The following is a 13,365-nucleotide window of genomic DNA, read 5'->3' as shown; positions in this document are numbered from 1 at the left end:
ACTGACATCTGAAAAGTGTAGTTTGAGAACACTACATAATATATCGCAACTATACTGCCATAAGTCCAAAATCGAGTGTTTTATATTAAGTACCTACTTACTATGTTTGGTAGCATAACTTTGAAAAAAAACCAGCAAAAGTGCCACATCTCAAACAAACATGGTTGCTACAATACTTCTAAGTCAACTACAATTTTTTTATTACTTCAATTGTGCATTAACACAGTACCTAAGCAGTTATTTACATCTATAAATACTTAGGACGGGTTGGTTTATAGAAATTCAAATGCAACATTGTCTTTAAAAGGCCATTCTGCGCCATTTTGTTTCTTTGACAGGTCCCATTAAATGCCGATTCTAATTCCGTTTCGGCTTTTGAATTTCGAATTGTGAACAGCAGAAGATGACAAATGTCATGTTCTTAAGCTTGTCAGCTTATTACAATTTCATAGAAAGCCGAAACGCACCTAGAATTGGCGTTTAACGGGAAACTTTCAAATGTATAAAAAAACAAAATGGTCATTTGATGACTTTGTAAGTAATGCCTTCAAATTGTATTACAAATATATCATTCACATTTATATATCCACAGATATGCAAAATTTCAATGTTTTTTATCGCAGTTTGACATAATATTTTGACTTACGGCACTGTAGTTGCAAAAATAATGTTCATACGAACTTCTCCCAATAACGACCTTTTATATTTTGCATCAATTACCAAACATCCTGTTTAAAACCTATTACCACATTGAAATGTAAATTATTATCTTATTATTGGTTACAAATTTTTAAATATGTACATGACTTTTTTATGTAAATACAGATGCATGCTTCCGAGTCATTCTCAAGGTATTTGGTAATCACATTTTCATTGATATCATCACTCCATTATGCATGATTCACAAATAAAATAATCATTATTACCTACTCTGGTTTATAATTCACACAAAGCAGTTGTAAAAATGTGACAAACATTAGATAAATATTATATATCTACGAGTTTCAAATTAATAAAAGTTATACAAAAAAAGGCCGTTTCATTCACTGTCTTTTCTAACCCCTTGGGAAATTTTGGGAGATATTCTTCACAGACAACAAACACCCTAAGAGTCTTTTTCGGAGAAATATCTCGCCTGACACGGTCTCATAAAAGTTATGCTATCTCATTTTATATTACAGTAAGATATATGATTTAAAAAGTGTTACAAAGAGAGAACACCACACATTCACTTCACATACAAAAAATTTATCATAAACGGTTCCATTTTTTAAATAATTCTATGAAACAACATTTAGAACCGATTATTTCGCAGAATTTGAACAATTCATCAAATTTCAAAGTTAATTATCAAGTTCTGTGAATGTTCTATCCATGTTTTGTTATTACATCATTATGGGCCAGTTACTTTACATGACTTAAATAATAACAGAACTTGAATAGAGCTTTCACAGAACTGGAATTTTAACCTTGAAATTTGATGAATTGTTCAAATTTTGTAAAACAACCCATCCTTAGCATTTGAAAAATATATTTGTCAAGGTTTGCTAATTTTTTAATAAACATTTTTTATATAAAACGAAAAAAATTGAAGCAACAATAACTTTTATAATACCTTTAATTTTTGTTTCTATTTACAATTTACACAATAAAAACCATCAGCAAAAAAAAAAAGATTAATTTTAATTGCATATGTTGATTTGTAATACTAAAATCTGAAAGAGTCTTTTATTGGCTTTCGAAAGCAGAATTAAAATATGTTAAAAAATAACAAATTCATATTTTCTATGCAAACTGCATTTTGACAGTTCACATAATATTTGAGAAGTACATTGCAAAATGTCATAGGCTTTATGGGTTAAATAATTACTGTTACAGATAACTTTGCAGGCGGCCAGAAGACAAACTTAAGACGCCATTTTTTATTTGCTTATTATTCGGCTGTCAAAATATTTTCATTTACATATCGTGACAATATTGGAGTCGATCGTAATGCGATCTAACTGCGCCTGACACAGAACATCGTGAATCAACTTCTCCGCAATAATCCTCTGTCTGTCTGGCAGCTTCCTCAACTTTGTGGCTACCACTCTCCCAATGAAATCATATTCGTCATCATCAGGATTTTCAACGGAACTTGTGTTGTATAGCTTGTTTCGTTTCAATCTGCCGCGCAACTTGTCAGATTTATCACTCTTCTTTCTGCGGGGGTTGGACGGGGGAGAGTGCCTCCTCGAAGGGGGAGAAGTGATGCTGACATCGGATTTACTGCTCTGTAATTTAAAACAACACAATTATAAATTTGCCATAGCTCCTGTAAACCCTCAAGTAGAGATGTAACAGATGGCGAATTGGCCAGATACCGGATACCCGACTATGCCTTGATCGAATACCTGAATATTCGGCAAGTAATAAGCTTGTATTGTGCATTCAAGGATATTTTTAAAAACTTTAGACTGTTTTTTTCGGCGGCGTTTTGCGTCATTTGTGATTGCTTCATTCCTTTCCCATAAGTTGAGGTTCAGTTCAACAGTTCGATTCGCGTATGTGTACGTAGCATAAGATGACAAGAGGTTTAAACAGCACCTTTCGGACTAACTAACCGTCAGATACCAAAAGAGCACTAACAAACGGTTTATAACAATAATAACTAACTTTTGAAACTTAACAAGAAAGCATTGAAAAATAAAGATAAATCTGTGGCGGCCGCTAATTCCATATCTATAGGCACGTATATATGAGATGCCCAATGTATAACAATGTGTCGGATAGTACCTACCTGCTTACAGCGGCACTCCACGAAGTACCTACGCTAGTACTTTGCTTGTGTTTGGATTCAGTGGCGTTCACAAGAAGGATCTAGTCTATCGCTTAATCATTAATACAGCGCCGCCGAACAATCTGGATCATTTATTTATTTATTTATTCATTTTCAGGAAATCGAACGTTTTCATTTAATCAGTTTGTACATAAGTATTATATAGTAAAATAAAACCAATTATGGATTTCCTCCTTGTGACTTTAACTGAGACAGCATAATATGGAATAAGTTATTTAAATTTGTGAGAAAGGAATATTAATTAAAAAATTTATACAAAACAAAAGATTATATAAAACGAAAAATTTACAAAACAATACATTTATAGCCATGGAGAGAGGTTTTAGATATAAATCAAATCATAATAGAGATATAAACAATAGAGACATAAACATTATTCACAAACCATCGGAGAAATATTCTTTTATGGTTTTATGGTCCTCTTGTATTTGGTAAGTTCGCAACTGAAAATATCAACCTTGGATAATACGCTATTGTCATTATTGCATAGTATGTTCAGGCAAGAATTCTGCTTAGAGTTCATTTTGCTTTGATCAACCCTGAACAGGACAGAATAGCGTGAAATTGTAACTTTCCTTGGTAAAACTTTCTGCTTGTGTTTCTACATTTATTTTTGGATGCATTATAATAAACCGCTCCAACCAAACTGAGTTGTAATTTATTAATATTTAAGAACACGAACTAAATCACAAATCTATCAGACTTAATGTCAGAGAGCGAGAGGTGAAAGGGAGGCTTATGGCCAGCCTCCCATTACCATTAACTCTTCAGGCTAATTTGTTAGCTTTCGGGAACAGTTCATAGAAATCGTTTGTATCCCTTACTGTCATGGTGAAAAATATAATCTGAACATTGTTAGAAAGTGAAAACATCACATTTTACATTTACATCTAAAAGTTACCAGAGAAGAATTAAAATGTACACCTTTTGAAATGAAAGCTTCCGACCGCAACTTGAGAAAAATTTATGAAACTTTGGGAATTTTTTATTAACTTGCTATATCCCCCCACGCGTTTCCGTTGCTCAATCTTTCTGCGCAAACAGAGAAACAATAGAACAAACAGAATAGTCCAACAGATGGCGCTGTTTTTCAAAAAAACATGTTTTTACCAGTCACATGTGACATCTATATAACATAGGTACAAAAAAACAAACGAGTATTCGAATGCAAAATTGTGTCAAAATTTCAAAGCAATCGGTTTAGAACTTTTGGAGATTTAAGATTTTGAACAAACGAATATTTACATTTTTATTTAAATAGAAGATAGAAGATTATTTTCATATGAAATGACAAAAAAGTGAGGTGGCAGTAATGTTTATAATACATTTGTCCAATAAAATATGTATGTGTATTTTTTTCATTATCAGTTATTTTAGTTCGGTGTTTAGTTGAAAAACGTAAGTTGAGCCATTTTTAAAACATTTTTATGTTTGATTTCAAAATTTTAATATTTCAAAAATTAGGTTTTTTTTTTTAATAATAAAATTTGTAAGCATATGTGATCACCTTTCAAAAAAGTCTATAGTTTTCGGATACCTTTAGAAATATTCAATTTATTTGGATTTTATTGCAAAGCGGAGAATATGCCAGTGAGTTGGATCACTTACTTCGCTCGTGGTAATCTCATGTTCCTTTAGTCTGGAAGAACCGTCTCTGTTGGCATTGCTGCTCACATTGGGAATGAATTCATCTCCTCGACTCCGCGTCTCACGGCCTTGCAATCGCCCACGAATCTGTTCATTCTCTTCTTCAGCGTCCAGAATAAACCACAGCATCCCGTAGTACCAGAGCTTGGGTGAATACACTTTCCCTTCTCCTTCCGCCATTCTGCTTAGCTGTACTTTCCGCACTTCTCTTTTAAAGGCAGTCCTTATATTGTTTATTTTGAATTTGACCCTGGCCACGTCGGCGTTGGGATCTTCCTTCCTGATGCAGTCCAGCAGCTTCAGGAGGGCCGAGTACTTCATGTGAGGATTCTTGTGATCAGGATGTGACAACTTCCACAAGCAGGGGTTCTCTCTGTAAATGTCTATGAACTCTTTCATGACATCTTGTGAAAGAGCCCTGAAAGAACTAAGTTACAAAATATTAATTTATTTATTTTGTGGTAATATGAAGTTTTTCGAAATCAGATTTAGAGAGTAATTTACCTCTAATTTTGAATGTCAAGTGTGCAAAATTTCATTAAGAAGTATATAATTCTGCTTTTACCACTTGAATGCACATCTTAACTTAAGTTAGATGGTAAGGAAATACGCATAAATTATTAAAATAACCAAACTAATACCCTAAAAAGCTATTTTGTGCATGTTTACTTAAACCCCAGACTTAAATAGTTGTCTCATTAGATATTTAAATTGAAATCAAGTGTTTTATTTTAAAGAGGACATGCAGCAGAATTCGACAAGTTTACCAGATAAATAAACTTCATTGAATTCCGCTGCACGCTTAGTATGCAAAAAAATACAAATGGCATTTTTAAAAAAACAACACTTGATTTCAACTTAAATATCTAATGGAGATTAAGTATTTAAGTAAACATGCAGAAAATAGCGTTTTAGGGTTTAGTTTGGGTTATTTTAATAATCTATGCATATTTCCAAACATTCAATCTTAACTTTGATTGAGAAAAATAGAACTTTAATGCATTTTTTACCATCTCCCACAACATAAATAGATATTTTTTAGTAGGAATTAAGTTGAAACCAAGTGCTAAATATATATTTTTTTATTTTATTAAACATGCAGCGGAATTCTAGAAGTTTTTAAACCACTTTGGTAGTAAGCGTGTCCCGCTTTTTTTGTAAAAATATAAATATAGTAAATACTAAGAATTATTACATTAATCGAAATGTAACAAAATATGTTTTTTTAATTAATAAAACAATAATAAGGCACTTGTGCAAGTGTAGGGGAAATCTGCACAATTGCATACATTCTCATTTAGTATCAATGGAACAAATAAGCCTAATTACAAATGTGTATATTTCCTTCAAGATTACAAACTTACCAAGTCTTTTGATTCTCGATTTCCATATCCATAAAGTCGGACGTCATTTCTTTTCTCGGCTAGAAAATTTCAATATATATGTCGTTTACTTTCACAAATCATTTTCAAATCAAAATATCGACCAAAACAATCATTTATTATTTTTACATTCGGTTTGTTTTCGATATTAATTTGACGTCCAATACTTTGACACATAGATTGCCTAGATATATGTTTTGACAGATCGTCCATAGAAAATCCCCATTTTAGATTCTAACTTCTAATCTATTGAAGTACCTACTTGTCTAATGTTCTCGTATGGCAGCCCCATTTATTTCCATAGACTATAAAACTCGTATTTCATAGACAGATTAGTCCAAAAAAATTGTCAGCCATCTTTACTAGTTTTTTCCGAATTTGAAGGTGAGTTGTCTAGACATTTTTATTTATTTATATTTATTGCCGTGTATTTAATTGCAAATGTAAGTTTATTCTGGCTCAATTATTCAAGAATCACATTATTCTTTTGGTATTTGTCAACAAATACTCCCTAACAAATTTGACGTAGAAAATCATGTTAGGTAACTTTTCGTTAGGTTATGTCTTTCGACTCGCGAATTACATGTAAATATCGGCCCTAATCGCAAATTAAAGTGACTTTCTATCAATCAGGCTCAGTACATTCGGGTAAATTATTTGTTTTTCATACAATGCTTAATATTTCAAACGTCAATCTTTTTACGATATTACATAATCTGCCGCGACTGTCTTATCAATGTAATGTATGTATTTGATATGGTTTTCACTATATTTGTCCATGTATCGATCAGTAATACATATAACTCTAGGAATTCCAAGCTTCACAATAAGAAATGCCCCTAATTTTATGAAATACAGATTTTGACACATTCGTTCATACTGCGTTATTGATTTCGTACTAGAAATTAGTATCATCAGCTGCTTCATAGGTTCTAATAATAAGGACTATTCGTTTTAATGTAGGTCTCATATTTATAATTCATTTGAACGGTGAAGATCATTTGTAAAAACATGAAATAAAAGTTAAAATTGCAGTGCTGTTAATTTTCGGATTATTTTAGTGCAATGCAAAAGTAAATTCTCATCTCTAGTTGCCGCTTTTACTTGCCGAATTTACTCTTATGTTATGTTAGTTATGGTATTGTCGTCTGTAATTAGGGTAGAAATATAAATGTCGCCATTTAAAGTAATAACTGTTGGACTTAGTCACCGTTAATTGGAAGCCCTGCTGTAGTTGTATTAAAAATAAAATTACTTTTAGAATAAAGCCCAGTGAGGGGATTGCATGGTAATGAATAACAAAACAGGACCTTTCTTCTAATAGCAAGAGATGCGTCTGCGCACCTTCATTTGTTTGCAGTCTAGGTATAGCCTGCTTACGTAACTGTCCGTAGAGGTTGTAAAAGGTGGTTTAAAATTAAGAAAAAATTATAGAGAAGAGTGTTGATTAGTACTTTAGTACTTTCAACACTTTTGTACAGTTTGCAATGTTTTCTCTTTATTTCAAATGCGCTCAATATATCTTATTTTTTAATTTTACTTAAAAACAAATACTGTCTTAAAAACTAAATAAAATTATATTTCTGGTGTAAGAATTTCAAATAAACATTATTACTTTTAAACAATAAAGTTTCAATATCAAATGTGAAAATTTTTGTCCTAAACGCTAACCACATTTTTTACTCCAATCATAGAATAATTGAGAGAACTCGGTATTTCAAAAAAACATTCGTTTTGTTTGGGGAATTTATACGACAACAGTATCTTCACTTTTTTCTCGTTCATTTAAGAAATAATTTTAAATAAACCGATTGTTACGATAGCGGCGTAATTATGAATTATTCATAATTTTTTTATAATGATAAACTAATGTTTATAAGACAAGATTTTTTATGCATAGGCACAAAGGATAACAAATTATTATAAGCAATAATATTTCACCAACAAATGTAGATATAATATGTCTGGACGCCATCTAGTGAGAAATTTAGCACTAACAAAGCCTTTCCTACAAAAATAAAGTCGGTTGTTTACCAGTGAAAATATATAATAAGCAGTAATTGTTGATTGAAGTACTACTACATATTGAATTATTTGGCGTGTTGGAAATAAGCCGACATAGCTCAGTGGTCCAGAGCCATCAGAAGGTGATAGTTCAATTCCCGTCGGCAGCATTTATTTTTACTCGGGGAGATATTTTCAATTTGTATGGATATTTCAGGAGACTAATAATTATTGCTTATAAATAATTTATGAATTATTCATTTTGTTTATGTTTAGGATTTTATTTATGGCATCCAGTATAAATATTTGAGGCAAACTGGAAAAAAATATTATTTCTCTCAAACATCAAAAAAATTACGTATTTCTGCATGATACAAAAAAAAAGATAAATATACTTCTGTAAAATATAGACGCCCGGTCACATATGACCCTAAAATGCTGATGGGGTTAATATATAAAAATTCAGCCTCCGTACGTTTGCGCTCGCAAAACTCGAAATATAGGCGACCGATATTGCTGAAAATTTCAAAGTTTGTTCTTATTAGTGCCAGTAGTGTTTTGAATGGTAAAAGAAGACCGGAACGCCCGAGCAATACTTAACGCAATATCTCTGCACCGACATGAGATAAGGACTCAAATTAAAGTCTATGTAATATAGGTAAGTTTTTAGATTCTCACGGCCAAAAGCATTTTTGGGGTGTTATGTCCGAAACGTCGGCTAAAGAAGGAGTTAGCGCAACACGGCATAACACCCCAAAAACAAACAACAAAAATCTATGTAATATAGTTTTTTAACAGTAACACTGTAGTATACTGTAGTGAATGGTGGAAGAACGTCGGAGACGCCCGAGAAAGACATTAGTAATAGCGAAACATTGCGGGATCCACTAGTTTATTTTATAAAAAACAGTTTTAAAGCATCTACAAACTGCACGTCCCTGCCGTGGTCATATTTTTAAAGAAAAAAAAAACACTCCCAGGTTATGAATAACCTGACACTATTAGAAGAATGTGTGAGGAATAAGTCATCCTAATTCAGAAAGTTTTTTTTTTTTTTACATTTACTCCATGTCATCTTTGGGGATACTGTGTGGAGTAAAGATTCCACAGCAGAGCTATTGAACCTTCCTCAAGTGACAAAATTACTGTCAACTGTCTACAAATGTTTTATTGGTGATCTACTATAATGATTACACTGTACAATTAAGATCAAGATAAATTAAGACATTGGATACACAAATAAGTAAACAAGGTTTTCTTTTCTTTATCCACATAAATGCTATTGTACAAAAGTTTTTACATGATTTTCGACTACCACACGGCTCATGCCCATATCACGTAGACGAGATGCCGCTTTTCCGAGTCTACAGTTGCGTATGCCTTTGTTTTTGATAGATAATTCCTAGACGGTTTTCCGCTGGTGGCACAAGGGTGTTGTAAGTTGATAGGTGTCTTTGTATGTAGTCAGGAATGACTATCTAATCATATAGCCAATCGAGTAGGCAAGTGTCTCACCATTTGCATGTGTTGTCTTTCAGTCACAATGTCCAAACTCCTCGGCAACAGATTGCTGGTGGCTTTGCGCACGCCGCTGGGCGCGGCCGGCACGCACGGGACCTCGCGCATCGGCGCCCGCGAGGTGGTCGGCTATGGAGTCAACGGGGGCTGCAACTATGTGGACCGCTCCGACTTCCCCATGCCCGCCATCCGCTTCCGAGAGGATACTCCCGACATCAAGGTAACCAACCAACCATTTCTGTTTTAACTCAACACAGGAAGTCATAAGGGAAATAATGTCATCTTGAGAGAGTCAAGGGAAGAAGTTCAGGGTCGGCAAATCATCCCACAGCCAAGCTGCTAATTCATGAACGAGGCGTAGAATCTACCTGTTTCCCTCCGTGTTTCCCCGCTGTGCACCGGTGCTGAAGGGATCAGTGATGCTAGTTCCCCGGAACATCTTCCATTTAAAAATCTTGTCTCTTGTTGTACTCAAAAACCATGATAATTATATGTCAAAACGGTCAGCTTTATGCAGCAGCGTTTAGAATAATTTCAAAATCAGTTTCTGACCCCGACTTCATGGCAGGTCACTGCAAGAATGTGGACCCAGTGCGTTGAATGGTCTGTCTCCAAACTATGTATCAGTCTGGGCCAACATCAGCTATTAAAGTGTTTTTAAAATGATTTGTGCATATAATCCTTGGTGTGCCAAGACATCCACCGTAGATTTGTGCATATAATCCTTGGTGTGCCAAGACATCCACCGTAGATTTGTGCATATAAGCCTTAGTGTGCCAAGACATCCACCGTAGATTTGTGCATATAATCCTTGTTGTGCCAAGACATCCACCGTAGATTTGTGCATATAAGCCTTGGTGTGCCAAGACATCCACCGTAGATTTGTGCATATAATCCTTGTTGTGCCAAGACATCCACCGTAGATTTGTGCATATAAGCCTTGGTGTGCCAAGACATCCACCGTAGATTTGTGCATATAAGCCTTGGTGTGCCAAGACATCCACTGTAGATTTGTGCATATAATCCTTGTTGTGCCAAGACATCCACCATAGATTCGTGCATACAAGCCTTGGTGTGCAAGACATCCTAGATTTCCATAACCGGACAACTCAACACAATGACAATACTACACACCTTTGCGTGTCATTAAAAGTGATGAAACAAAAACTAGCTTAAATATGTTAGGTTTATAGTTTAGTTTTTTTCATTGCTTTTTAGTAGCTCATCGTGCTTTCCTCGATGTTATGGCATTTTGAACTTCCTAGCCTAACAATTTTTTCTTAATTCGCTTTTCTAGCAAATATATTTATTTTATCTGTGAAAAAATGCGTCACGAAATTCCATGCGGAATATCATTTTCATTACCAATGTCATAGTACTGTATTTACATATGTACAGGAAAGCCTCGTAAGACTTATGTTTTCTATGAATAACCCTTATTTACATAGCTGGTTAGTATAATAAATTCCAAGAATTACATATATTTTTTCAACATTAGAGAAAAAAAACGTTGAAAATAATCAGCTATCCTGGGAAAACTACACGGTATAGATATATAAACACATTACCCGATAAGACGACACAATTTACAAAAACATAATTTTGCAGAAAACCATTATTAAGTTATTATGAAAATAGTGTCAGCGGGCGATTGGCATTTTATCCTGACATATTAATATGTTGCGCATCTGGATATTCACCGAGACATGTACTGTAACTGTTCCAATGATCTAATCCAATAAGTAATGTTTGTTTGGCCAGGCTCTCCGCGAGAAGGAAAAGGGTGCGTGGAACGCGCTGTCCCTAGAAGAGAAGAAAGTGTTGTACCGCGCATCTTTCTGCCAGACTTTCGCCGAGTTCGAGGCCCCCTCCGGAGAGTGGAAGGGAGTCTTTGGATACGCCATCGGCCTCCTGTCCGTCTCCATCTGGCTATTCATGGGACTGAAGCTTTTCGGTGAGTTCAAACCTATTCATTCTTTATTTCACTTTTTGACTAAGGGTTTGTAGAAGAACCCAATCGCACCCGGGTCATTTTCTTCGGCTCTGCGCATTCAAATACATAACACAAAATAAAAACTTATCATATGTATAGAGTAAAGTTGTATTTAAAAATAAAAATATGTTGGAAAAATGCTAGCAATTGCATTTAAAACATTAGAAACAGTATAATAGTCTGTGTAGGTGTACAAATAAAAATAAATTAAATAATAACACGCTCAATTGCTTAACATAAATGATGTACCCATAGTAAATACAATGCAAGAAGGAAAGAAAAAAATTCAACAAAGAAAAAAAAAAGAGAGAAAAACAGTATTCAATATATGGGAGACACATTAGAAACCATTTCCGGTGTAAAAATTACATTTACTCAAAAATTATGTTTATTAACAATGATAGTCTGTAAATCAACATATAAAAAACTTTTTTTTTTAACTATACATATTATTTTAACGTACATCTATTGTTATTAATAGATTTGACTGAGGATTGAACCTTTCTCCCCACGGAATGACTAAAACGAGAGAACAAGCAACAAGGCATTGTCGGGAAGTGGGTTAATTTTCACTTCCAAGATTCCATTTCATTTATTTATTCATCCATTCTAGAAAATAAGAAGGAAATTCAGATGGATGCATTTAAAAAGCAGATATCTAAGAAAATAATGTATTCAATGCAATGAACATAATAAAATTAGCACAAACTGTTGCTAATGGCGATGTTATTTGCTAACGTGCTATTTTTAAATTATTGCAACAAGTTATCACAAATGGGTTTCATATATTATGTGTATATATATATAACATTGAAACAGCTTTCTTTAGTTCATTAAATGTGTTATCTTGAATATTTGACTTTCAGTGTACCCACCTTTGACCGTGACATTTGATGACGAGCACCAGAAGGCACAGCTCAAGAGGATGCTGGACCTCGAGGTCAACCCCATCCTCGGCCTGTCCTCCAAGTGGGACTACGAGAACAACCGATGGAAGTAAGCCCCAGCTTCCCCCCCGACATCGTTACCAGTGCGCTCCCACTTCACTCCAAACACCAATCTTCTTCAACCGTAACACCGCTATGAAAAATCTTGCAATCTTCGCGATGCGAGTTTCTAACTTAATCTGTAATATTGAAATTTTAAAGAGTTGTACATTTTAATCGAAATACAGTATTTTTTTTTTAATTACTGTTTAGTGCTGTTCCTCGCAAAGTGTATGAATTTTGTACGATTTTTCAGCAATTTAAAAGTGTATTTGCAATCTTGAATTGAAGTACATCCTAGCGGCACCTGTATTTATTTATTTTTTTATGATAATTTAATGCAAAAATTGCATTGTATGATTAATTTTGTTTAATTAATCGTCGATTCGTTGAAGATCGCCACTGGTACAACAGTAATGTATGGTTAAATGGGATCGTTACTATAGTCAATTTATGATTTCTGTTGTAGATTTTTCCATTGTATAATGAGTGTAATATTAAATAATGTAATTATTATTTATTTTCGTCCGAGGCCGGTATGGAAATAAAAATTATGATAAAATTTACAATCCGAGTTTTTCATTTGTTATTTTTACCAATTTTCTGTCTTGCAATATGTTCTCATTCATTTCTTTCCATCTTGCAATTTTTTTTTTTTTTACGTGAAACTGCACAAGAATCCCAATTGCTCCCAACCATCTGAAGCCAGTGATACTGTGGCATCCCCAATTGAGGTATGTTGTGAGGCTGAAGGTAGTCGGGAGGGGAAGGAGAAAAGGAAGGTGGTGAATTACTTGAATATTCAGATCTGTTTATCAAACACGGCCAAAACCATTTCAAGCATTATTTCAATTTTGAATGCTGGTCTTACACTAGGGCGATATTGAGAGTATCTTCGACTCTGAAATTTTACTGTTCATTTCATTCCTTTCGTTCTTGCAATACAGTAAAATTCGCTTAAGAAGTCCCCACTTTTGTTTTGTTTTTCGGTACCTT

At 33.9% G+C, this 13,365-nt stretch overlaps 2 protein-coding genes across 2 annotated transcripts; one reads left to right on the top strand and one right to left on the bottom strand.

The window, feature by feature from the left end:
* Positions 1–1,784: 1,784 nt before the first annotated feature.
* LOC149410020 (uncharacterized) lies at positions 1,785–6,048 on the bottom strand. The gene is made up of 3 exons (XM_089648684.1): positions 5,851–6,048; positions 4,448–4,913; positions 1,785–2,273 (listed from the first exon to the last, which is right to left on the bottom strand). The coding sequence occupies exons 1-3, from the start codon at positions 5,895–5,897 to the stop codon at positions 1,956–1,958; spliced, it is 831 nt and encodes a 276-aa protein (XP_089504810.1). The 5' UTR covers positions 5,898–6,048; the 3' UTR covers positions 1,785–1,955.
* Positions 6,049–6,153: 105 nt separating this feature from the next.
* Positions 6,154–12,938, top strand: LOC149410019 (cytochrome c oxidase subunit 4 isoform 1, mitochondrial-like). Its single transcript, XM_089648828.1, has 4 exons — positions 6,154–6,252; positions 9,411–9,610; positions 11,152–11,344; positions 12,250–12,938. Exons 2-4 carry the CDS (start codon positions 9,416–9,418, stop codon positions 12,381–12,383), a joined length of 522 nt encoding a protein of 173 aa, XP_089504954.1. The 5' UTR covers positions 6,154–6,252; positions 9,411–9,415; the 3' UTR covers positions 12,384–12,938.
* Positions 12,939–13,365: the final 427 nt, after the last annotated feature.

The sequence above is a fragment of the Hesperophylax consimilis genome, chromosome 28 (genome assembly GCF_061612785.1).
Source record: "Hesperophylax consimilis isolate HC1 chromosome 28, BYU_Hcon_1.0, whole genome shotgun sequence".
NCBI lineage: Eukaryota > Metazoa > Arthropoda > Insecta > Trichoptera > Limnephilidae > Hesperophylax > Hesperophylax consimilis.
Note: the sequence above shows the minus strand (reverse complement) of the source record. Positions and strands in the feature narration are given on the sequence as shown.